This window comes from Podarcis erhardii (genome assembly GCF_964252035.2).
Source record: "Podarcis erhardii genome assembly, chromosome: 2".
NCBI lineage: Eukaryota > Metazoa > Chordata > Lepidosauria > Squamata > Lacertidae > Podarcis > Podarcis erhardii.
Genome location: NC_138498.1, coordinates 116848114 through 116875018, shown reverse-complemented (window position 1 = coordinate 116875018; position 26905 = coordinate 116848114). Strand labels below are relative to the sequence as shown.

Genomic DNA, 26905 nt, shown 5'->3' with positions numbered 1-26905 from the left:
TGTTTATCACAGTATTTATAGTACTGCCAGCATTAAGAAAAATTCCTGAGTCATTTCTAGGTAGGGAAACACCTAGTGACTGAAAACTGAGAAAGTGAAATTTAGCTTGGTTCTTTGGCCCGAGGGAGCCATGGCTGCTGCTGAGAGACCCGTAAAGGATCTCTGCGATGAATCCACTTGCTCCATCTGCCTGGAGTATTTCAAGGATCCAGTGACCATCCCAGACTGTGGGCACAACTTCTGCCGAGGCTGCCTGATCCAGTGCTGGGGGGAATTGGAGGCAGAGGCTTCCTGCCCTCAGTGCAGAAGAGCAGTCCAGCAAAATAATCTCATCCCCAACCGGCAACTGGCTAACTTTGTGGAAATAACCAAGAAGTTCAGTCTCCAAAGCGGGGAGGAGGAACAAGGAAAGGGGAGAGTTTGTCAGAAGCACCAGGAGCCCCTGAAGCTTTTTTGTAAGGAGGAAGAAACCCCCATCTGCGTGGTGTGTGACAGGTCCAAGGAGCACAGACATCATGAGGTGATCCCTCTGGAGGAGGCTTCTCAAGAGTACAAGGTAGAAAATGACTCGGGATCTTGATGGGGTAAAGAGCTGTGGGTTTTCTTGAGAGGTTTTCTGTAATTCTTAGGTTCAACTAGACGTGACATTAACACACCCTCCAAGTGTCCCTATTTTCTAGGGACAGTCCCGGATTTACAGAAGCCATCCCAGTATCTGATTTGATCCTGGAGTGTCCTTTTTTCCTTAGGACATCCCTATTTTCATCAGAAAATGGATTTTCCTGCTTTGTCCTGGATCTTAGGCAAGTGAGAAAGAAAAACGCTCAACAATGTTTGGGGTGTCCTGGTTTTTTAAATATGGCATTCCTACTGGAGGGTATGCAAAAATTTCCTGAAATCTTGTTTAAATAGCCATTGAGAAGCTTGAGGTCTCATGGGAGGTGGGTGGCACAAGTGTAATTTTTTTCTCTGTGTGCCAAAGGGGGCTTCACTTGAAATCCATATGAGGGTGCCAAAATACCAAAGATTACCAGAGTCCGTCCCTGATGCCATCCACTATTACAAAAGCTGCCCCAAGTCTTGTGAAGTTTTGTGTGACTGCCCCCACACTTGCAATGAAGACTCCTGAGGCAAAGTGATGGTAGAAAAAGGTTTATATTTCTTAACAAGTCAAAAATTTGCAAACCAAATTTAGAATTTGCAGGCAGGCCTAAAACTACGCACACATTTGTGGTTTAAAATGCAATGATGTCACTTCAAATCACATTTGCACCTTGGTAGGCTCAGCTGGTGGAACTAGTAACCAGAGTAGGACCTGACTGCATGGGCGTAGCAGGCTAGAGAGGGAAGAAGTACACTTTTAATGAGAACCCTTCTCTGTGCTATTATGAATAAAAACAAAATTCTGATTTTGTTTCAGGAGCATCTTTTTAAAAGGCCTTTTACTTTCTTTTTTTAAAAAAAACCACTACACTTGTTTTTCTACACTAGCGCAAATATGCTCTTGTGCAATGTAATAATAACAATTCAAAATAAAAGTAATAATAATGAAATGAAACTTCTCATAACAGCCTTGCTTTTAAAAATGTCTATCTAGAAACCTGAGGAGAAAACCCAGTTTTGGGGAGGGGGTAGCAGCTAAACCTTAAGACTCTTAATTTCAGGGTCGTGGGCTCAAGCCCCATGTTTGGCAAAAGATTCCTGCTTTTCAGGGGATTGGGCTAAATAATGATGATGATGATGATGATGATGTTGATGATGATTTACACCCTGCCCATCAGGCTGCGTTTCCCCACACACTCTGGGTGGCTTAAAGGTAAAGGTAAAGGACCCCTGACAGTTAAGTCCAGTCGCAAATGACTCTGGGGTTGTGGCGCTCATCTCGCTTTATTGGCGGAAGGAGCCAACGTTGGTCCGCAGACAGTTTTTCCGGGTCATGTGGCCAGCATGACTAAGCTGCTTCTGGCGAACCAGAGCAGCGCACAGAAACGCCGTTTACCTTCCCGCCGGAGTGGTACCTATTTATCTACTTGCACTTTGACGTGCTTTCGAACTCCTAGGTTGTGAGAAGCTAGGACCGAGCAACAGGAGCTCACCCTGTTGCAGGGATTCGAACCGCCGACCTTCCGATTGATAAGCCCTAGGCTCAGTAGTTTAGACCACAGCACCACCTGCGTCCCTATATAAAAGCATAGTAAAACATCAAACTTTAAAAACTTCCCGAGACAGGGCTGTCCTCAGATGTCTTTTAAGTTATGTAGTTCTTTATCTCCTTGACATCTGATGGGAGGGTGTTCCACAGGGAGAGTGGAACCAGCAGAAGACCCTCGGAGGAGGACCTCAGTCTGGGCTGAATGATGGGGTTGGAGATGCTCTTTCAGGTGTACTGGGCTGAGGCCATTTAGGGCTTTAAAGGTCAGCAACAACACTGAATTGTGCTTGGAAACGTACTGGGAGCCACTGAAGATCCCTTAGGATCTTACATGGTCTCGGCGGCCACTCCCAGTCATCAGTCTAGCTGGATTAGTTGTAGTTTTCGAATCACCTTCAAAGGTAGCCCCAAGTAGTGTGCATTGCAGTAGTCTAAGCGGGAGATAACCAGGGTATGCACCACTCTGGCAAGACAGTGCACAGGCAGGTAGGGTCTCAGCTGGCGTACCACATGGAGCTGGTAGACAGCTGCCCTGGACATAGAATTGACCTGTGTCTCCATGGACAGCAGTGAGTCCAAAATTACTCCCAGGCTGTGCACCTGGCCCTTCAGGGGCACTGTTACTCCACACCCACCTGCCCCCTGTCCCCCAAAAACAGTACTTCTTAATCCTTGTGGTCTCTTCCAACTACAGTTCTATGATTCTTATGAATCTCCCAGAGCAAGTGTCAGAAACTAAAATGTACCAGAGAGATAAAAAAAAGCTAAGAGCAGAGCCAGTGGGCAAATAGAATGGAGCATAGTGCTTGACTTCTCTTTATCTCTCTTTCGCGGTCTTAGTCACAATCTGAGATTTTGTTTTCTCTTTAGGGAATAATAGGTAACTGCCTGGAGATTCTGAGGAAAGAGAGAGAAACAATTCTGGAATATGACGCAGACCTGGAGAAGGAAAGCCAAGACCTCCTTGTAAGTGTCACTATTGTTAGTGGGAAGGGAACAACTATTTGACGAATCAAGTAGGGTCTGAGGAGGGATGGGGAAATCTACTATTGTTTCTCTCAGTTTCATATATTTCTGTCTTAAATTCACTTTTCCACATCTCCACTTCACTTATTATTTTTTTAAGTCCTCATGAAAATCCACCAGTATTTTAGTACCATTTTCTGCTAATATACATATTTTCACATGAGGTTTTGCCCAGTATACACATATTTTGCAAAGCAGTACACCCTAATTCCTTTTTCTAGGCTATTTACCTTAATAAATACATTTCCATGCACACTTTAACCTTAGTATCTGCATTTTGTAGGCATTACCCAGCCTCCTGTTTTCTTCTTTCTATCTGCTTCTTGCAGAAATTAACAGAAACTCAGAGGCAGAAGACAGTGGAGGAATTCAGACAACTGCGCCAAATTCTTGAAAAACAAGAAAAATGTCTGCTGAATGAGATAGAACAGATGGAGGAGGAGATTGCAACGAGATGGAATGAGCACCTGGCCACTCTCTCCGGAAATCTCTCCTCTCTTGAAAGTATCATCCAGGAAATGGAGGAGAAGGGTCAGCAGCCAGCGAGTGAACTCCTGCAGGTAAGATGGTGGCAGGAACAGCACAAGGCTGGAAAAGGGTGCCTGCATACTTTTATGTGCCTCATTCATCTATACAAGTAGTAGAGAGGCTGTTTACTGAGCCTCTAGGTAGGTCTGTTCTGTACAGGAGCATCCCAGAGAACAGGGATGGTTTATTCACTGGGGATTCTTGTTCAGTGCTGCTGCTGCTGCTGCTGCTGATGATGATGATATTTATTGAATTGATATCCTCCCCTTCCTCCCCAAGGGGCCTGTGGCAGCAGATTACAATACAAAAACAAAGCAAAAAGCATTTTAAAAACCATTGCAATAAAAAGCATTGAGAACAACTGCAGTTAAAGGCATTCTAAAAGCCATTATAGTTTTAAAACAGACTTCCATCTCATGATGTCGAGGTTGCCAGGAGCAGCGTTCTTCAACTATCAGATGCCTGGGTAAACAGGAATATATTCACATTCCTCCTGTAAGTTTTCATGCTATGGGTTTCCCCCCACAGAATTGTAGAGTTGGAAGGGATCCCAAGGGTCATCTAGCCAACCCCCCGCAATGCAGAAATCTCAACTAAACCGTCCATACTTCTGCTTAAAAACCTCCAATGAAGGAGAGTCCACCACTGTCAGAGGGAGTCCATTCCACTGTCGAACTGCTCTTACTGTCAGTTCTTCTTGCTGTTTAGTCGGAATCTCCTTTCTTCTAACTTAAAGCTATTGGTTTGAGTTCTGTCCTCCTGAGCAGAGGAAAACAAGCTGCTCTATCTTCCATGGCATAGCCCTTTAGATATTTGAAGATGGCTACCATATCTCCTCTCAGTCTCCTTGGTTTTTTAAAAAAAAATGCTTCCAGAATCAAAATGGTAAGCAGTAACTGGCGGAGATTTGAGGTTGCTGTAGGGGTGAGTATTTATGACAATATCCTAGAAAGACTACACCATGTTGGCTTATGTGTCTACTGTACAATGAAAATTATACAGGGAAAGGGTGGGACGCCACCATTTTTTGGTGAACAAAATCAGATGAATGTTAAGAAGTTAAAACCCAAAGCTAGCAATGGCAAAGAAATTCTATTGGCTTTGCACTTAAAGGTGAAACCATCAAATGGGCAAGACTAGAAAATTAAATTCTGAGAGATAACAACGTTGGCTGATTGAACTATTCCTTTCCTAAAAAATTGGTGTGTGCTGGGCAGACTGACATCCAAGGGCCAGGGTCTGATGGGGTCTTCCTAGTGTGGCCTGTGGGGTGCAGTGAATTCCTTTCTCTTTTCCCCTCTAGGATGTGAGAAGCATCTTGCAGAGGTGAGTGGATCCTGCTCATTTCCATTAGCAGCACTCTGTAAGGTTGGGAAAAGACCAGAAGGACAGTACATAAAACCTGGCCCTCCAAGCTCCTGATGGAGAGACTGTCAGACAAACTCCATCATTTCACTGGCATCATTTCACAGGGGCCTATTCTCAACCCAAGGATCAGGCCCAAAACACTCCCTCCCCTCATCACACATGGCTGGAGGTTCTTCTCTGCCTGCCTGAAATTCTGTTCATTGACTCTGGAAACATTTCAAACATTTAACAAATGATTTGCTCCTCCAAAGCCATAATAAAGGCAAGGCTGGATTTTCTACTGAGTGACGGAACAGAGAGGGCAGGCATGGCCCTACCAATGGGCAGAGTGTGTCTGTCGCCTCAGGCAGCAAGTGCTGCAGTGGGTGGTTCCCATTTTCCTGAGACAGCACCTCAGCAGCAGGAGGGCTTAACTCTTATTGGCCTGGGCTACCTGTTCATCTCACATAGTCACCTTCTCAATGCAATGCGTCACAGCCAAGGACACTGGGAAAGGGCCCTGACTGAGGGAGCAGGCAGAGAAGCAGTCACCTCAGGCCCACACCCTTGACCACACCAGGCATGGTGAGGGCCCATGCACTGCTCTGCTCCCATGACAGACCCTGACTACCACCATGGCAGCATCTGCTTGAGATGGCAGGAAGCCTCTTCTCATGAGTTCTTTTACACCTGCTATACTATGTTTTGCTGAAGACTATTGTGGGGGAGATAGAACAAGGCTTGGAGACACACCAGGGGTCTATGTGGGTGAGGGTCCTGGAGGATCAGTTTCTTCTCTGTTTTCCCTTGCACAGAGCTCCTTGGATAACTTGCATTGGTTGTACACCTGGGGAAGATCTGCCTCTTTCTCTGAGAGCATGTGGTTCTACAGCAGAGGTTATCTAAATTGTCCAAGCAGGATACCAGCAGATATTATGACCTTACTCAAGTGTTACTAAGGGAAAGTTGCAATAATTCCACGCAACCAGTGCCTTAGTTGATCCCATCAAAAACTGCCAGTCAGCAGCAAATGCTAATGTACCACTCAGGTTCAGATTAGAAGTTACAGCAGCAACCATCTTGTTTTTCTCTACACCTTCTCTGGAGGCATCTAGAGAAGGGAAATGTGTGTTGTGCTATCATTGCACTCAGGATAATTCGTGGCCCTCACCTGTGGAAGGCAATGAAGTGAAGTTGGAGGAGAGAAACTCTTGAGCGTTACGATAGTACATTGTTATGTACTGAAGTTTTCACCCTGGGCCAGCAGGGGGATACTGTAGATAGTTTTCACTCATGTCCACATATGCAAATAAGGGATTAAAAGTGACGTTCAGTGATTGGATAGTTACAGAAAATGGTTACTGTTGAGTTGTAGTGGAGCTCTATATAAGCAGGCTGGCCGAACCCTTCAGTTCAGTTCTGTTCTGGCCTGTGAATAAACAAGAGCTGTTTGAAGAATCGCTGTGTCATCTGATATGTTCACCCACAACTTAACATAATGTTTCTTATTTGAATAGAAATAAGTGGGGAGACTCAGGGATCTGCAGTTGCCTTTCTGGTCCTCAGGTGTCTGGCTGTGAAGTCTGTAGTGAGGGGAAATCTCTGCCTCTGTGCCTGCCTGTCTCTCTAGAGTCTAGACATTCTACCATTTTCTCTCTCCTCTTACTTTTAAAATTTAAAATTTTAGAATCATAGAATCATAGAGTTGGAAGAGACCACAAGGGCCATCGAGTCCAACCCCCTGCCAAGCAGGAAACACCATCAGAGCACTCCTGACATATGGTTGTCAAGCCTCTGCTTAAAGACCTCCAAAGAAGAAGACTCCACCACACTCCTTGGCAGCAAATTCCACTGTCGAACAGCTCTTACTGTCAGGAAGTTCTTCCTAATGTTTAGGTGGAATCTTTTTTCTTGTAGTTTGGAACCATTGCTCCGTGTCCGCTTCTCTGGAGCAGCAGAAAACAACCTTTCTCCCTCCTCTATGTGACATCCTTTTATATATTTGAACATGGCTATCATATCACCCCTTAACCTCCTCTTCTCCAGGCTAAACTTGCCCAGCTCCCTTAGCCGTTCCTCGTAAGGCATCGTTTCCAGGCCTTTGACCATTTTGGTTGCCCTCCTCTGAACCCGTTCCAGTTTGTCAGTGTCCTTCTTGAACTGTGGTGCCCAGAACTGGACACAGTACTCCAGGTGAGGTCTGACCAGAGCAGAATACAGTGGCATTATTACTTCCCTTGATCTAGATGCAATACTCCTATTGATGCAGCCCAGAATTGCATTTTGCTTTTACTAGGAATTCTGGATTTGGGGGGTTAACATTCTTTTCCCCATCAGGTATGAGAGAAGAGAGAGACTGGCGAATGCACGTTCTTTCCCTCTAAAGCTAAAATGGAAGACCTGCAGATTCTGTGATACAAATCTCCTTCTGGAGGACATCATGAAGGAATTCAAAGGTAATGAAGAATGGCGGCAAGGATTTTGTGCTGGGCATTATATTAGTCCAACACAGAGCATGCCAGGCTCTTAGGCATTGTATTTTGCTTTTGCTGCGGACATGGGGTGGCATGATTGTAACTTCCCTCTTGGTGCTCCAGCCATCATTGTATTTTCTCCAAAATGCCTCATATGCATTGGCACCCTGGGGCATGAGAAATTGTGTCCGCCACTTGTAAAGAAAGCCTGCACCAGACTGTACAGTAAAGTCAGGATTTTTTCCTCCTACGTGCATCTGTTTACAATTACCTTTGCATGAGATGACTGCCTTCCTCAGCAAGCTTAATTTCTCATTATGTTTAACCATTCTGACTTTAATTATTTCCCACACCATTTTACTTGGGGCAGATGTTAAGGCTGGGTCCATCTCCCCCCTGCATCCTGTTCCATGTTTGCTATTGCTTTGGCTACCCTCTGTGCCTCCATTATGGACCCCAGTTTCAGGAAGAAAATTCAGATTCAATGCTGAATATTTTTATTCTGCTATTTTTAAGTCCCATTTACCAATGTGGAGTTTTAGTTTTCTTTAATTGGTTCATCTTACATTTTTAATAATTTGTTACACAACCTCATCTTTTACCTGAAATAAGGATACAACAGATGCCATGTTAATAATTAATATTATTCTAACAATGTTTATTTGAGGTACAGCAATCTTGTGCTTAAACATTTTATCTTATCTTCCTCAGATGCGATGTTCTTCAAACTACAGTTTCAGAAAGGTAAATTTTTGATGGAGACCCATATTCACAGGAGGGCTGGAGAATAGTTTTCAAACTGCTCTGGGGATGGGAGGAGGAGGATATGTGTGTGGTGGTACTGGCACTAGCCAATAGGCAGCCACCACAGCCAGGTTTCACTAGATAAGCTATAAACTGGCAGATCCAGTTTAGGCACAGCTTGTGAATATACAAATGCAGGTGTGTATAAAAAGGAGAAAATAACTGATTTAAAAAACAATAAGGAAGGTATTCACTGCAGGGAAAGTCTGGAAGAATGAGAGCAGTGTTCCAAGCCTAAATGCAAGACAAGGAATCCCATTTATTTGAGAGGGAATCTGGTTCTTCTGGGTATTTCTTGGATTAGGATGTCCGTCGCTGATTCTACATCTTTCCACCAACAGCAAATGTCACTCTGGATCCAGACACAGCCCATCCCAGCCTCATCCTGTCCAAGGATCGGAAAGATGTGAGATTGGGAGGCAAAAAGCAAAAGCTTCCTGACAATCCTGAGAGATTCAACACCTTTCAATCTGTGTTGGGACATGAGGGATTCACAGAAGGCAAACATTTCTGGGAAGTCACTGTGGAGAGTGGTGGGTGGTGGGATGTCGGGGTTGCCAGGAAGTCTGTGAGGCGAAAGGGTTGCTTCTCCTTAAGCCCTGAGGGAGGGATCTGGGCAGTGGAGAATTGGGGGGGCGATTACTGGGCCCGTACATCCCCTGATTCCTCTCCTCTGTCCCTGAGTGAGAAGCCCAGGAGGATCATAGTGACTCTGGACTATGAAGGGAGGGAGGTGTCTTTTTATGATGCCGACTCAGGAGCCAAACTCTACACGTTCTCAGGAGCCTTGTTCTATGGAGAGACCCTCCTCCCTCTCTTTTGTCTGTTGGATAATAAAACCCACCTCAGGATCTCCTGAGGAGACTAAATCTGCCTCACAGGCCCAGTTGGAGTTTGTCTCCAGACTGGACTGACTGATATAAAAATAAGCATTTACCTCTCAAGAGCAGTTTTGGCAGCAGAAATAACAAAACTGACAAAAACCTCCATTTCCCAGGATCCCCTCTGCAGCTGAAAGAGACAGAAACACTTTCAACAGTCTCAATAAATAATATTTTCCTCAAAAGGATAGCTTCCATCACCATCAATCCTGGTTTAATTTTCTACTCTCTTTATCCCCACAAGAAACAGCTGTTAAAATACAAACATTAATAGATGACTAGAAATTCACCCCTTTACCCACATCTGGAGGGAAAGCACCTTGTTGTATAGACCTCAGGAGGAAGAAAATGTGAATCATGTGTGTGAGGCAATAACTTCCAGCCCCATCTGCAAATGCAGCCTCTCCATCTCCACACTTTATCAGAGATGAATCTCACTGAATTCAGTGGGGCTTTTGGACAATTCAATATGTTTAGGGTTGCTGCATTAATCTTTTCTATATAAATGTTGGATTCCGTATATTGGGACAGCCAATGAAATGTCCTTTGGACGATGTCGAACTATAACTCCCATCCAGCAAGGCCAACAAGTCAGAGATGATGGGAGTTGTAGTCCAGGGACTTTTGAAAGGCTCTAGCTTGGCTCTGCCTGCCCTATATAATTCCCATTTAGATTTCCCTCTGATCCCAAACCCCATCCATAAACCCCATTCCCTCTGATCCCAAACCCCATACATAAATTGAATGTATATAATGGGATGCTCCCCAAAAGAGGGTCCTTTGCCTACCAGATGGATGTTACTTTTCTCGCTGGCTTTTAATAGCTATCATTTAATGCAGTTTAATTCTTATAACTATTTTGTTTCTACTCTTGCTTGTTTTTAGTGCTGCATTTATTGGTCATGATATTACGCTGCCTTTTAGGGTTCAGTGCCGGGGTTACACTAATTTTTTTGTGCCGACACAGATTTCCTGCTGATTTGCTTTTAATGAATTGCATTTGTATTTTAATTTGTGAACTGATCAGAGTATGTGGCTAATTAGGAGGCATAGAAATGCCAAGAAATAAAGTAAAATAAATCTCTATAACTCCTTCTCAGGCTGTCAAGGGCCTCCTTCTGGACTGCTGCTGTTTTGCAGGAATATTCTGCAAGATGCCATCAATGCAATAATACTGCATTAAAAAAAGGTAAAGGACCCCTGACAGAAGTCCAGTCACGAACAACTCTGGGGTTGGGGCGTTTATCTTGCTTTACTGGCCGAGGGAGCCGACGTTTGTCCGCAGACAGTTTTTCCGGGTCATGTGGCCAGCATGACTAAGCCGCTTCTGGCAAAACCGGAGCAGAGCACAGAAACGCCATTTACCTTCCTGCCGGAGTGGTACCTATTTATCTACTTGCACTTTGACATGCTTTCGAACTGCTAGGTTGACAGGAGCTGGGACAGAGCAACGGGAGCTCACCCCGTCATGGGGATATTAACCGCCGACCTTCCAATTGGCAAGCCCAAGAGGCTCAGTGGTTTACACCACAGAGCCTCCCGCATCCCTAATATTTCATTAGTAGCAGATTTATAAGGGAACATTCTGCTTTGGGGGTTATTCTGCAATGTTTCCCCAATGTTAATGCATTGTTGCCTTCGGGGTGGGGGCTCCCATGTCCTATAATGGAACAAATATTTCTGGCATGGAGAGCTCTGCAACTTCAGCAGGAAGAATCAGGACATGGATGCTTTAGCTGGACTAGATGAGCCTTGGATCCCTTCCAACTCTTATATTCTAGGATTCTATGGACTGATAACCAATGAAGCCATTGCAGAAGTTTGCAGACAAAAAAAGCAAAATAGACACAAAATAAATGCAAAAAAGTGGGATTGTGTTTGAGCGCCCCAACAACATCATGACCAATATTCATCAAAAATACACACACAGAAAAAGTTATATATAGATGCTAGGGGCGTTGCATTTTGTGTTGGGGTGGAGGAGTGAGCATTGGGTCGTCTCACCTTAGGTGAATAAGGCTATAGGGCACCGTAGCAGATCCAAAAACAAGTTTTGCATATTATTGCACAAATTAAAGTTTGGTAAACCTGCGTCCTTCCTGCTATCTAATGGCTGCTTACCCAGTCACAGGGTGGGCAGCTGTTGCGACCCATTGCAGCAGTCTCCGATCTCCAGGGAGTCACTGTTTTTCCACAGGGCTGTTTGACTATGCAATAAATATTTTAAAAACAAGCTTGGAAAACACGCTATAAATAATTTGTATAAATTGAATGTATATAATCTAGAGAAAGAAATAGAAATTCAGATCTTTGGAAGCAAATAGGAGACCAAGACCTTACATGGGATGTTGGATTTCTCCAAGGCTCATTTCAGTCATCCTCTGAAGCCACAGAGACCAGCTTCATAGTGGCTGCATCTCTGATGCCTGGGGGGGACAAGTCAAGTCAAGGCCTCTTAAGGAGTTCCTCATTTAAATCCAACTACCCTAACCAATGCCATTTCCACCAAGTTGTGGCAAAGAAAAGGCTGGGCCACTCTGTGGAATGTAAGCAAGCAGAGGGCAGGCAAATGGGAGGGAGCAGATGCCTAACAACAACAACTTTATTATTTATCCCCTGTCCATCTGGCTGGGTTTCCCCAGCACTCTGGGCGGCTCCCAACAGAATATTAAAAACACAATAAAACACCAAACATTAAAAACTTCTCTAAACAGGGCTGAGATTAGTGGGGCAGAGCACCAGTCTCCCTAATGGACCAGCCCCAGTGCAGTCTGCATGGATTTCCTGATGGAGCAAGAAGGGAAGAGCAGTGATGGGCACCAGCTTACCGACAGTCAATGTTCATATACAGTGGTACCTTGGTTGTTGAACTTAATCTGTTCTGGGAGTCCGTTCGATTCCTGGAACCGTTCGAAAACCAAGGCACGGCTTCTGAATCGCTGCAGGAGCTTCCTGCACTCAATTGGAAGATGCACCAGACGTTTGGCTTCCAAAGAAAGTTCAAAAACCAGAACACTTTGGGGGTTTCGGCGTTCGGGAGCCAAAACCTATCAGTACCAAGGCATTTGAGAAGCAAGGTACGACTATACTTTCAATGCTAAACAAAATGGGGGTTCTGTGGCTGGAGGTTTTCCTGCAGCCTGAGCATTGGGTAGGTTCTGTCCCCTTCTTCCACCACCTTTGCCATCCTTGCACAAGGAGAACTGTGCTCAAGGTGGCTTACAGCAGGAAAACATTTACATAATTACAAACACAAAAACAGTAATCATAAACAATAGATTTGTTGTTGTTGTTTAGTCATTTAGTCGTGTCCAACTCTTCGTGACCCCATGGACCAGAGCATGCCAAGTACTCCTGTCTTCAAAACAATAGATAAGACACATCAAAAAGCACAATCAAATTTGAAGAGTTTTCACATAGATCATAATAAAACCTGAAAATAAAGATACAAAAGACTGATATCCATAACAGCAGCAAAAACCTTTCAGCACTTTGTTTGTGGAAGTGACTTTGTTCAGTTGGAAGTGACTTTGTAAGACTTGACACAAGTCACAGTCTCCTGCTAGAGACAGACAGAATTAAATCATCAGGATAATGGAGGAATCTTCTTCCTGTGATGTTGAACCCTTCACATCTCTGCCCATCCAGCATCCCAAGAAGCACCTCTCTTATTTCCCTGCTGCAGGAATCATTCCTACAATCACAATTTCACAGTGAAGGAGGGAAATCTGCACATCACTTCCTATGTAGCCACTCGCTTTCATTATACCAAGACCAAATTGGATGCATTTTTTTCCCAGCTGACCAGCAGATGTCAGAGTTTCTCTTAAAACAAATGTCTGCCCATCCATCTGTATTACCTGAAGAGGAATGAGGCAAAGGTCACCATTTATTGGGGGGGGGGGTGACAAGTTCAGGGCATTATCAGAAAAGTTCAGGGCATTATCAGAAAAGCCACATGGCGGTGAGAGCTAATCTCTTTGCACACCTATGGTGTCTCCATAAAAGCTATAGGGCTACAATTCTAATCATTTATGACCACTGGTCATGATATCTTGAGCTGATAGGAGTTGCACTCTAGTAACACCTGGAGGGCACCATGTTGGCTGACCCTGGATTAATCCCTATCTGCTGTGACCATGTAAATAGTGACATTTTCATCTGAGGGATGTTGGAGGGAATGGAAGCAACTCCTATTTTCCTCTTCACATGCAGCATCCAAAAAGGGGGCAAATGGTGTTGGTGTTGGTGGTAGGAATAAGACAAGGACTCCTAGATTAAAATCCTCTCGTGGTCAGAGGAATTAATGGACTGGCAACTTATCTTGTTCTTCGTTGCTTCTTCTGAACAACTCTCTGCAATAGGTGTCAATAATCACAACTGTTAGGCTTGCATAACAATCTGCCTCTGGCGTTACAAGGGTTGAGAGATAAAAACTCTAGATTTATTGCTAGGTCCTGCTTGGAAGGGACTTTAATCACTATGGATGTTCTACAAACAGCATTGATGATTCCTATAAATGCCAGGTGGCTTGTTTCAGAAGATGAAACTGAAATAACTATTTACAGGACGAATAAACAGCTGATAACCCAAATGGCCTCAATACTTTTCCTTTCTTATATTTTTTGATAGCTTCACATACCTCTCAAATATTTATAGGGCCATTCATAATTTGTCTTTGGTAAGAATCTGAAATGTTTGGTAGATGTTGTCTTTGCAGATGATCGTCTATTTTTTTCCCAGAAGACAAATGGTTTTACTGTCTTCAGCCCCTCTCCCTCCAAGATGGCAATATCACCTTCAGTGACCTCGAGAAGGTCTGCAAAAAGCTCAATTTCACAAGCAGACTGAACATGGATGAGCTGTATGATGAGAACACTACCGTACAGCCAACAGCCTTTTGAAGCATCTTCAGAAGGATGATCGATGGAAGCTGCAAGGTGGGTGGCTGAATTTACAGCATCTGATCTACCAAATAAGCTGATAGTCATCTCCTACACTGTGATCTTTCCAGCCTCAACAGAGTACGTGGAGAGCATCTTCTCCACAATGGAAAGCAAATGGACCAATGTCTGGAACTAGTGTTCTGTGAAACTGATTAAAAGTGAGCTCCTGATTTCGCTTGACTGTCACCTGTCCTGTGCTGACTTCCACTCAATTATTTTGAAGGACAAGCCACAAGAGGTGACAGAAAAGTACTCGTGAGAAGGTTGAGTAGAGAGAGAGAAATATTGTTGGCTCAACACAGAGTGACTTGCTGAAGCTTTCAACAGAAACAAAGATTTCTATTATTATTATTATTATTTCCTTTCAGTATTGTTGGATTGTTTGCAGTTACCAGTAGTTACCATCTGATTGGGATAGACACCATGTTATCATCATGTTTGGCATTACAAAGCCAAGCTATGATGTGATATTATTATTTCCTTCCGGTATTGTTGGAATGTTTGCAGTTACCAATAGTTACCATCTGATTGGGATAGACACCATGTTATCGTAGTTACAATGTTATCACATTACAAAGCCAAGCTATACTGTAATGTGATGTGCAATATTTTTCTTAGACTTGTAAATTATAGTGCTTTTGTTATTTTTTTAATTGAAGAAAGTCTTGTAAACCATGTATGTCATTGTAATTGATTGCTTTGAACTCATTTCAGAACCGGGCAAAAAACAATTTCAGTCCCCAATCCCACCCTCCATCCTGTCCTGTATTTTGCCAGAACAAAGGTCGTAACCCTGTGCCCAGATCAGGAGAACAAGGAAGCTCTTGGTACATAACTCTTACTCCAGGGAGGAAGGTTTTCTTCAAGAAGGGTTGTTCCTCCACAATGTCAACATTTTATTTGTTTATAACAGTATTTGCACATTGATTTCTCAGGGCAGCGCTGAGGCAAACAAGAAAGGCGTGTCAGCATAAAATATATGCATTTCAGCACTGAGATCCTTAACCATTTACAGGATGAGAAGCACCCAGGGTATATAAACAAAGAAAGTGAAATTGACTGTGTCTTTGGTGTGAGGGAGCCATGGCTGCTTCTAGGGGTCCCGTAAACAAGAAAATCCGCCTCCAAAGCAGGAAGGGAGGAGGAATGGGGAGATATTGTGAGAAGCACCAGGAGTCCCTAAAACTCTTCTGTATGGAGGATGAAACTGTAGTCTGTCTGGTGTGTGACAAATCCAGGAAGCACAGAGGTCATGAGGTGATTCCTGTGGATGAGGCTTCTGAGGACTACAAGGTAGGAAATCACTCTGGCCCTTGATGGGGAGCAGGGAAGTCTTCTTAATTCTTCTTGGGAGGTTTTCTGTAATTCTTAGGTTCAAACTAGGCATGGCATTAATTGCCAGAATGCAATTTAAATGCTTGTTGATTAAATAGCCAAGGAGAAGCCTGAAGTTTTTTTTGGAGGTGGCTGGCATGAGTCTAATTCTTTCTCTCTCTGCCAGAATGCGAAAGGGGCTTCCCTTGAAATGCAAGCAGCAGGTTCAGTAACTGTTGGGACCGTGACAGGGAAATAAATTATTAAAACTTGGGGACCCATGGTACATAATAAAAATGTTAATTTCATTTACACAATCTCCTGTCTAGTTTTTGTTTATGATTTTCAATTTTATACATTTCAATAATTTTACAATCATTTTAACATTTCAAAACTTGACTTCCCCCTTTTTCTGCGTTTCTTTAAATTTATTTTTAAATATTTCCTGCATATCCATATTAACTTACTTTGCTCATTCATTCATTCATCTACTTTAAATATATACTCTTATAAAGCTGCAGGTTATTACAATAATCATGCCAATGCTCTTATTTGTTTACAGTTTATTTGTAAATATTCAATAAACCATTTCCATTCTGTTATAAAAAGTTTGTTATCTTGATTTCTTATTTTTCCAGTAAGTTATGCCATTTCTGCATGTTCCATAAGTTTTTGTATCCATTCCTTTTTTGCTGGGACTTCTTCTTTCCTGTCTTGTTTGGGCTTAGGCTGTGTACAGACTCGTTTACTCAGCACCCAGTGTGCTTCCACCATTGGTTTGGGAAGCTGTGCACACGTGATATTAGCCCTAACCCACTGGGACCGTGACACGTAAATAATGGGTTAACGGTAACGCTTGGGGACCTTCTCCCCACCCCTCAAGGCTGCTGTAATTGTTGGCATCCAGGACAAAGTCATACTGCCAGAGAGTGCCTCCTGTGGCTGCAGAAAGCTGTAACTCATAACAGCTGCCTGTTGTTTTTGCTGTGTTAGCAGCACTGAAGTGACCTCTCCAGAACACAAGGGTGGGTCGTTTTTGTGTGGAGGTCCTGGGCTGCCCAGATGACAAAACCCCACCTCTCGGCCTCACAGATGTGGTCCAAAGGAAAGCAGTGGCACCAGTTTTGGCACCAGCTGGGCTGCAGGAATTGCCGGAAGGCGTCATCCAATCGCCTTAAGGGACTCCGGATTTTATTTAGGGTTTACTCCTTAGCCTTTTCTTTTCCCGAATACATCCCGCAAGGTGGCAGGTACAGATTTTTCCTTGGGATGTACCCCCAAAGCCTTTCTCACAAATGAGTATAGCCGCAAAGCAGTGGAGGTTTAGGATCAGAGTTTTCCTTCTCCTGGATGGGCTATTTTCCCTGGCTGATGAGCAAGGCTGCTGTGTAAATAATAAAAAATACTATACACATTAATTCCACGTAAACAATCTAATGTCTACTTTGGGCTTAGGCTGTGTACAGACGCCTCCACTGCTGTTTGGCAAGATATCCTGTATTTACCCTGTATCTATCATGCTGCGTTAAACATGTCACTGCAAGAGGGAGAGTCAATATGCTTCTGCCCTCCGTATTGTTAATCTTGGCCCCATACAGACCACACCCAGAAGTTTGGATAGTTTTTATGTGCACAGTAGAGCAGCCATGATGGATCAAAGTGGATTATACTATGACATGTCAATAGAAGCTCCTTGGACTTTTGTTCACATTGCTCATGGAGACCTTGCCAATGTGATAAGATAAATGAAGCCATGTGATAAGAGCAGCCATGAAGCCAAAACAAAAGTGAAAGGATTACATTTTTTACTAACTAGCACTGGAATTTACAAAGTTCCAATGGGTCAGGCACCAGTGACACATTTGGGATCAAAGCTGTTCATCGCCCCACCCCGATAAAGTATAGTCATTCAGAGTCTACATTTTATGTGGGTCCACCAAAAGAACAGTAAAATTAAAGGAAAACTCAATGAAAAGGTGCAGCCCCCAGATCCTGTTCAATCAATCAATCAATCAATCAATCAATCAATCAATCAATCAATATTGTTATGAGTTTATGGGTGCCAGATTCCCCTAAATTCCTGGATTCTGATGTGTTAAGAACCTGGGATGATGAGTCATTAAGAAAACAAAGGAAAGGTGATGGGGTATTAAGAAAGCAAAAGAGAGGGGGCTCTGTGCCAGACAGCAAACATTTCTCCCACATACTTGCAATGAAGGCTCATGAGGCAAAGTGGTGGTAGAAAAAGGGTTATATTTCTTAAGTGAAAAAATGTGCAAACCAAATTCACAACATACAGGTAGGCAAAAGGCTATGCACACATTTGTGGCGTAAAACGCAGTGGAGTTGTTTTGAATCACATTTGCACATTTCTGGGCTCAGCTGGTAGAACTAGCAACCAGGGTCTGATCTGACTACGGGGGGGGGGGTCCATTCCACCCCCCCATGCAATAAGGCAACAGGTAGTGGGAGAAACACACATGGTCTGGTTGTGGGGTGGGGGCTTGCACAGTAAGGTGGCAGGGTGGTGGTCCAGGTGATCTCCCCCAGAGGCTAGGGTGGAGGTACACACTTTTAAATGAGAACTAAGAACTGACTCTCCTCTCCTCTGTGCTCGTATGATTAAAGCAAAATCCTGATTCAGCTTCCAGATAATTTTGTTAAATGCTTCTGAATTTCTTTTTAAAAAACAAAAATTAGCACAAAGAAGCTCCTATGCAATTTAATAATAATGAAAAGTAAAATAAATAATAATGAAATGAAACTCTTCATTAAAGCCTTGATTTTAAAGTTTTGAGCTAAAAGCCTAGAAACTCATGGAGCAGATTTCAAAAACTAGCAACTATGAGGTAAAAAGCTTTAAGAGCAGCGAGGCACCAGGAAGTAGAAGGGAGCATAACAGCCAACCAAAGTCTTTCTCTATGTCTGTCTCAGTCACGATCTGAACTTTTATTTTCTCTTTAGGAAAAGATCAATAGCTACCTGGAGAATCTTAGGAAAGAAAGAAAGAAAATTCTGGCCTATGAAGCAGAACTGGAAAAGGAAAGCCAAGACCTCCTTGTAAGTGTCACTAGTGTTCACTGGAAGGGAACAGGTGCTTGACGAATCAGGTCAGGACTGAATAGAAATGGAGAAATCTGTCTATTTCTGTTCATCTCAGTTTCATACATTTCCATCTTAAAGTCATTTCTCCCAGTTTTGCCTTTGAATCCAAACTGAACTGAATCTTCTTCCCATGTGGCAGCTCAGATCCACAGAAGATAAGATAGTTGCAACATTCTGATTTGCTATACAGTACAGACTGTTGAATAAATTTCTCTCTAAATGTCCACTATTTTATATCTATAGGAAATTCAAGTTGACTCAGTGTATTAAAGTAAACAGAGGACTGTTGGGGGTGAGCAGGCCAGCTCTGCCCTGCTTCTCTGTTTCTGTTGATTTCTTACTCATGGAAGTGTGAGGTGAGGACTCTTTTATGTCCATGGAGGCTTTCTGAACATCTTAGAAACTAAATTATGCTGGGTCCAAAAATGTGCAGGCAACATTCATGGATAGAAAAAAAATCTCCTGGCTTTAGGCTGCCATAGTTGTCAACTTTCAGATTTGAAAATAAGGGATCAGCAGACTCGAAAATAAGGGATCAGCAGCCTCACCTGTCCCGGGGACAGTCTACAGGATATCTAACAATCCGGGATAGCAGTGGGAACGGCGCTGGAATAAGGGAATTTCCCGCCAAAAAAGGGAAGCAGGGCTATGATGGAAGCAGGGCTTTTTTTTCAGCTGGAACTTGCCAGATCTCAGTTCCAGCACCTCGCAGGCAGGTGCCATTGCCATTGTAATAGTAATAGTAATAATAGTAATAGTAATTAGAACAAGGGAGGTATTCATGGTGAGTTCCGGCAACTCTTTTTCTAGAAAAATAGCACTAGGTACGGAAGGCAAGAGAAATGGCAACAGAGAAGGCCTAGCCACTGTGTTCATGCCTGCTTCCTTCCTGCCATGTTTACTTTAAATTCTGAAGAAGAGGGCTTCCTTAGCCACTGAGGGCTTGTCCATACCTTCACTTGTTCTGAGCCTAGAAATCATGGGTCAAAGCAGTTTCCCTTTGCCCCGCTCCTTTCCCAGGGAAAACCCACTGTTTAGTTCTCAGTCAGAAGCAATGTCAATCCAGAGAAAACCCAAATTTCCTGTGCAATTTCCATAACTCTCCTCCTGGTGTTGTAAAGACTGACCACACTCCAGACTCCGGTCTCCTTGTTTCCTCTTTCTACCTGCTTCTTGCAGAAATGTACAGCAACTGAGATGCAGAAGGCAGAGGAGAAGTTCAGAGAACTGCACCAATTTCTGCTGAATCAGATCAAAGTGGTGGAGAAAGAGATTGCAGGGAGAAGGGATGAGCAGCTGGCCAGACTCTCCAGGAAACTCTCCTCTCTTGAAAGGATCATCCAGGAGATGGAGGAGAAGAGTCAGCAGCCAGCGAGTGAACTCCTGCAGGTAAGATGGTGGCAGGAATAGCCCAAGGCTCCACTCCAGGAAGAGGCTGCCTTGAAATCTGAAGTGCAAGTTGTGTGAGAAGGAAAATGATAAATGGTTACTGGCTTATACAGATGCTTCAGGTTACAGACTCCATTAACCCAGAAATAGTACCTCGGGTTAAGAACTTTGCTTCAGGATGAGAACAGAAATCGTGCTCCGATGGCGCGGCAGCAGCGGGAGGCCCCATTAGCTAAAGTGGTGCTTCAGGTTAAGAACAGTTTCAGGTTGAGAACGGACCTCCGGAACAAATTATGTTCTTAACCCAAGGTACCACTGTACTTGGGCCTGTGTTAGGGGTGAATATGTATGAAAATATCCTAGAAAAACTACCCAATAGTTCAACTTACATGTACAATGACAAGTGCACCGGGAAGGGGTGGGATACCACAATTTTTTTGTGCAGCAAATTGGATGAAATTTAAGAAGTTATGGCCCAAAACTATCAATGGTGGAAAAATTCCTTAACTTTGCACTTAAAAGTGAATCCACCAAATGGGCACTTTATAAATTAATATGCAAACGGAATCACAGCCATCTGTCAACATTTGCAATTCTCTGAAATTTCCAAACAGTTCTCCAATAATGCTTACAAAAAATTCATACAAGATCATAAAGTGAAACTAACATAAAAAAACATTATATTACAGAAAATTGCTTTGCAAAATGTGGGTTTCAGGCAAAATTGGATATAAAAATATCTATATTAGAATAAATTCACACTAAAAGGGTGGCGAATTTTCAGAAGGACTTTTAAAAAATTGTAGACTGATGTGGAAATGTGGAGAGCTGAAGAGGGGGAATAAAAAACTGAAAGATTCCAAAATTGGCTGACTAGGCCCTCCCTACCAAGAATATTGAATTCCATTCTCTTTTTCCCTCTAGGATGTGGGAAGCACCTTGCAGAGGTGAGTGGATCCAGCTTATTTCCATTAGCATCAGTACTTAAAACCTGGTCCTCCAAGCTCCTGATGGAAAGACTTTAGGACTCCACACTCTGTAATTTCACCCACAAAGACTGGGACCTTCCTTCTGAACTTGTGGCACCCCTATTCTTGTTCCAAGGATGAAGACCAAAACACTGCTTCCTCCCCCCCCCGCCCCCATCATACATGCTATACTACTACTACTACTACTACTTTAATATTTATACCCCGCTCATCTGGCTGGGCTTCCCCAGCTACTCTGAGCGGCTTCCAACAAAATATTAAAATACAGTAATGCACCAAACATTACAAGCTTCCCTAAAAGCTATTTTGTTAAAGTCTTTCGTGGGTGAGACAGAACAGTACTGAACAGTATTAGTACCTTGAAGGATCATCAGGGTCTATGTGGGTAAGGGTCCTGGCCCCTCCATTTATTCTCTGTTGTGCCTTGCAATTCCTCTCCACCATCCTTTCTTGGATATATTGATTTGATTGTACACCTGTGGAAGATTTGCTTCATGCTCTGAGAGCATCTGGTTCCAGAGCAGAGGTTATCTAAGGCAGAACACCAGCAACCTCAATAAACAAATAGTCTGACCTTACTCAAGTGTTGCTAAGATAAAGCTGCTATACTTCCAAGCAACAGGAGAAAGTTACTTTCCTTGCAGCAACCAGTGCCTTTGTAGTTCCCTTCAAGATTTGCCAGTTCAGTCACTGCAGAAAACACTCATGTACCACTCAGGTTCAGATTAGAGGTTACCAAAGCATCCATCTTGTTCTTTCTACCATTTTCTTCCTCCTTTTACTCCCCCTCCCTTTCCTTTACTAGGAATTAGTGATTTGAAAGGTTAACATTTTTCCTCATCAGGTGTGAGATAACAGAGAGATCAGAGAATCCACTGTATTTTCCTCCAGAGCTGAAGGAGGAGGCCTCCAGATTCCGTGATATGAATCTCCGTCTGGAGGAAGTCATGAAGGAATTCAAAGGTAATGATGAATGGCTGCAAGGATTTTATGCTGGGCATTATATTAGTCTAACACAGAACATGTTAGGCTCTTACTGTATTTTGCTCTTGCTGCAGACAGGAGTGGCACCATCATACCTCCCCCCCCCCTTGGTGGTCCAGCCATCAATTAATCCCCCCCCCCAGAATGTCCCATGTACATTGGCATGCTGCAGCATTAGAAATGGTCGCTGCCACAAATAAAGTCCACACCAGACTATAGTAAAGTCGGGGGGGTATTGTTTTGCAGTTTTGTCTAGCTTATTTTTATGTTTTTTATCCTGTATCTTACTCTGTGTACCACCCTGAGATCTTATGATGAAGAGCAGTATATAAATCTAAGAAACAAATAATAAAATAATGTGCATCTGTTTACAATTCCCTTTGCATGAGAGCTCTGGAATCCTTCTTCAGCAAGCTTAGTTTCTCATTTTGTTTAACCATTCTGGCTTTGATTATTTTCCCCACCACTTTATTTGGTGTAGATGTTAAAGGCCGCATCCATACGATTTAATGTTGAATATTTTTATTCTGCTTTTTAAAAGTCTTGTTTACCATTGCTGAGTTTTACAGTTTTCTTTAACTGGTTTTTCCTAAATTCTTAATCATTGGTTCTACTGATTAATCTTTTACTTGAAATAAAGATAGAACAGGTGCTGTGTTACTAAGTAATATTTTTCTAACAAAATTAATTTCAGGTAGAGCAGTGTAGTGCTTAAACTTGTTATCTTTTTTCTTTCTCAGATGCTATGTTATTCAGACAACAGTTTCAGAAAGGTAAATTTCCAATGGTGACCCAAATTCACAGGAGGGGTGGGGACTGGCATTTCATTGGGGTTGTACAATCTTTTCTGAAGACTTTGGAACCCTTAATACAGTGGTACCTCGGGTTACATACGCTTCAGGTTACATACGCTTCAGGTTACAGACTCCACTAACCCAGAAAGTGCCTCAGCTTAAGAACTTTGCTTCAGGATGAGAACAGAAATCGTGCTCCGGCAGCGTGGCAGCAGCGGGAGGCCCCATTAGCTAAAGTGGTGCTTCAGGTTAAGAACAGTTTCAGGTTAAGTATGGACCTCCGGAACGAATTAAGTACTTAACCTGAGGTACCACTGTAAGTTATTAGCCTTAAAATGGCATTTATGTTCTTCATATGTATTGTCAAATCCCCGTTTTTCCAGGCGTCATGTTCCAGGTTAAAATACACATAAACCTGCCCCATTACATGTCAGTTTCTGTCTCTCAGCTGATTTTGCCGCTCTTTTCTTCATTTTTCCCATTAGCAAATGTCACTCTGGATCCAGACACAGCCCATTCCTGCCTCATCTTGTCCAAGGATGGGGAAAGCGTGAGATTGGCAAACAGAAAGCAAGATGTGCCCAATAATCCTGAGAGATTCAACAACTGGCATTGTGTGCTGGGACTTGAGGAATTCACAGCAGGCAGACATTTCTGGGAGGTCACTGTGGGAAGTGGGGGAGAATGGGCTGTGGGGGTCGCCAGGAAGTCTATAGGGAGAAAGGGCCGTTTTCCCTTCCGTCCTGAGGGAGTGCTCTGGGCTCTGGAAAAGATGGGAAATGGGTACTGGGCCTGGAACCCGCCTTATAACCCTCCTCTGTCCCTGAGGGAGGAGCCCAGGAGGATCCGGGTGACTCTGGACTATGAAGGGGGACGTGTGTCTTTTTCGGACGCTGACTCAGGAGCCGAACTCTACACGTTCTCAGGAGCCTCGTTCTCTGGAGAGACCCTCCTCCCTTTCTTTCGTCTGTGGGGAAATGAAACCCACCTCAGGATCTCCTGAGGAGACTAAATCTGCCTCTCAGGCCCAGCAGGAGTTTCTCTCCAGAAAAGAAGGGCTGAGATAAAACCCAACATTTACCTCAGTTGCACTTTGGGCAGCTTTTTAGGGGCCGTGTGAGATTACTCTACAATCAGCAGAAATAACAAAACAGACAAAAATGGTTGCCTTTTCCTGCTTTTTATTTCCCTTTTCCAGAATTCTCTCTGCAGACTATGTCTTAAATAGTAACAGTAACACTTTTAACACTCCCAGTATATAATGAGTTCCTCAAAAGGGCTCAGCCTCCATCATCTGGTTTCATTTTGACACCTTCCTTTCCCAAGACCCCCAGCAGCTGTTAAAATACAAGCATTCATGGATTACTAGAAATGAACCCCTTTACCCACCTCAGGAGGGAAAGCTCCTTGCTGTGTAGACCTCAGACCGGAAGAAAACACAAATAATGTCTGTGTGGCACCAACTTCAAGCCTCACCATGCCCCCTGTTCCTCAGAGATTAATAAAATACAATCATCTTTATTGCCATTGTCCCATACAGAACAACAAAATTGAATCTCGCTGGATTCAGTGGGGCTTCTGGACAATTAAATGCATTTACAGTTGCTGCATTAATCTTCTATAAGTGTTGTGTTCTGTATATCAGAGGCAGCCAACACAATGTCATCTGGAAGGCCAACTAGTCAGAGGTGATGGGAGTTGTAGTCCAGTGACTTTTGGAAGGAACCAGCTTGGCTCTGATTGCCCTATATATAATTCCCACTGAGCTTTCCCTCTGATCCCAAGCCCCGCGCTGGTTATGGGATGTCCCCCCAAAGAGGGCCTTTTCACTACCAGGTAGATCTTAGTTTTCTCTGAGGCTTTTAAAGGCTATCATTTAATGCTGTTTAATTCTTAGAACTATTTTGGTTTCAGTTGCCAGTTTTTAGTGCTGCATTTATGGTTCAAGATCTTATGCTGATTTTTATGGTTGTTGTGCCGATACAGATTTTATGCTGATTGCTTTTAATGAATTGCATTTGTTTTTTAATCTGTGAACTGACCAGATCATGTGGTTAATTAGGAGGTATAGGAATGAAGTGAAATAAAAATAAAAATGAAGTGAAATAAAAGGTCCAAAACTCCCTCCCAGGCTGTCAAGGGCCTCCCTCGATTGTTGCTCTTTCGCAGGACTATTCAGCAAGATGTCATTGATGCAATAATAGTGCAGTAGTGCTGTATTTATATGGGACAATCCACATATCATTCTGCTTTAGGGGTTATTCTGCGATTCTTCCCCAATGTTAATGGTTTATTGCCATATGAAGGGGCTCCCATGGCTTTTCTGTGAACTGCCCTGAGACCTCTGGGTATAGGGAGTATATAAATTCAAATAATAATAATAATAATAAATAATAATAATAATAATAATAATAATAATAATAATAATAATAATGGAACAAAAGCAGACATTCCACTCTAATATTCCCGACATAGAAAGCTCTGCAACTTCTGCCCTGGAGTGATAAGAAATGAAGCAATTATGAGTGTTGCACCAACAACCAGATCCCCACTTGGGATCTGGGCCAGAGAGCCCTAGTAAAGAAAGCCACATAGAGCCGGAAGCCAAACTGTCGCCTTCAGTCAGGCACATGACTGAGAAAGGGAACTAGATTTGAGGATGGCAGGATGTGGGGAGCAGAGCTTGAATAGAAATAGTGTCAGTACTTAATACCCTAACCTAACCTCTGGTTTAAACAAAATAAAAAAATTCCTTCCAGTAGCACCTTAAAGACCAACTAAGTCAGTTCTTGGTATGAGCTTTCGTGTGCATGCACACTTCTTCAGATACACTGAAACAGAAGTCACCAGACCCTTCTATATAGTGAGAAGGTGGGGAGGGGTATTACTCAGAAGGATGGTGGGATTGGGTGATTGGCAGATAGCTACTGGAAGGAATTTTTTAATTTTGTTTTGACTATGGCAGACCAACACGGCTACCTATCTGTAACTAACCTCTGGTTTGACAGTCAAAGTAAAGAAAGCAGGCTATGTACTGGTTGTAGGTGAAAGGCTACAATTGGATCACATCTCTCACTATCCCTGACCACTGGGGGGTGATGGAGTCCAGCAATGTCTGGAATGCCACCGATTTCCCATCCCTGACCTAACAGGACAAAAGAAAGGAAAGTGGGGGTTGTTTGTCTGGAACTCACTCATACACTCCATACTCCAAAACACCGCTTGAGGTTGGGGCGAAATGGGAGTTTTATGTCTTGGAAAGAAGGGCTTTAGGGCTCATTTTTAAGTCAGACTTGCAGTTCCTCACAGGCTGCTACTCATTTCTGAGGAGGAACAGATGGTCCCGAGGACAATGTTGGGATGAGGGCAAAATAGGCCAACAGCCCTGACAGTGGTTGGTCCAGTCCTGCGTGTGTGGAATTGACAAGAACCATGTGGATGGTACACATCTTGAAACACTGAGTGATAGAAGAAGAAAAAGCCAAGAAATCGCAAGCATGCATTATATACAAAATTTATTACTCATTCACACTCCCAGCTAATTTCACCCATCAGCTCTTAGTAAGGTTTTTTTAATAACTGAATTTTATTAGTATTTTCCACACAACAACACGAAAGATATCAAAAAATAACAATACACAACACACAAAAATCAACATTTGAAAACAAAAAACAAACAAACAAATCCATACCTTACAAGTTAATATTATAAACACTAAAACAACAACAAGACATTGACTTCCACCAATCCCACAGAACCTCCTTTATCTCTCATTGTGTCTTCCTGTTTTCCTGTTTTCTTTATCCTCTCTATCCTAACATCTAGATATAAATCCTTCTTTCATATCCTTTCACTTCACAAGGTTATTCCAGACTCAGCCAGATTTCTGCCCTCGAACCTTGACTTTTGAGGTATTCATTTAGGCACTTTCATTCTTTTTTTACTTCACTTTTTGGTTTTTGTCTTATTATATCTGTCAATTTGGCTAATTCTAGGTATTCTGAGAGCTTACATAGCCACTCTCCCCTAGTGGGTAACTGATTCCCTTTCCAGTACTTAGCCACCAGGATTCTTGCTGCAGATGTTGCGTATAAGAAAAAATTAGTTTTGTCTTTTGGAATATCATCATTTAAAATTCCTAAAAGGAATGCCTCTGGCCTTTTACTATATG

At 43.0% G+C, this 26905-nt stretch overlaps 1 protein-coding gene across 1 annotated transcript; it reads left to right on the top strand.

Moving 5' to 3' along the window:
- Positions 1-85: 85 nt before the first annotated feature.
- On the top strand, positions 86-23746 carry LOC309335199 (zinc finger protein RFP-like; the record flags this gene model as incomplete). Its single annotated transcript, XM_081850072.1, has 12 exons — positions 86-556; positions 3023-3118; positions 3508-3738; positions 4924-4962; positions 5010-5032; positions 15226-15451; positions 18437-18532; positions 19757-19966; positions 20891-20913; positions 21800-21918; positions 22680-22712; positions 23219-23746. Coding segments are annotated over 12 exons (2085 nt in total), but the record flags the coding sequence as incomplete, so codon positions are not given.
- Between the last annotated feature and the right edge of the window lie 3159 nt (positions 23747-26905).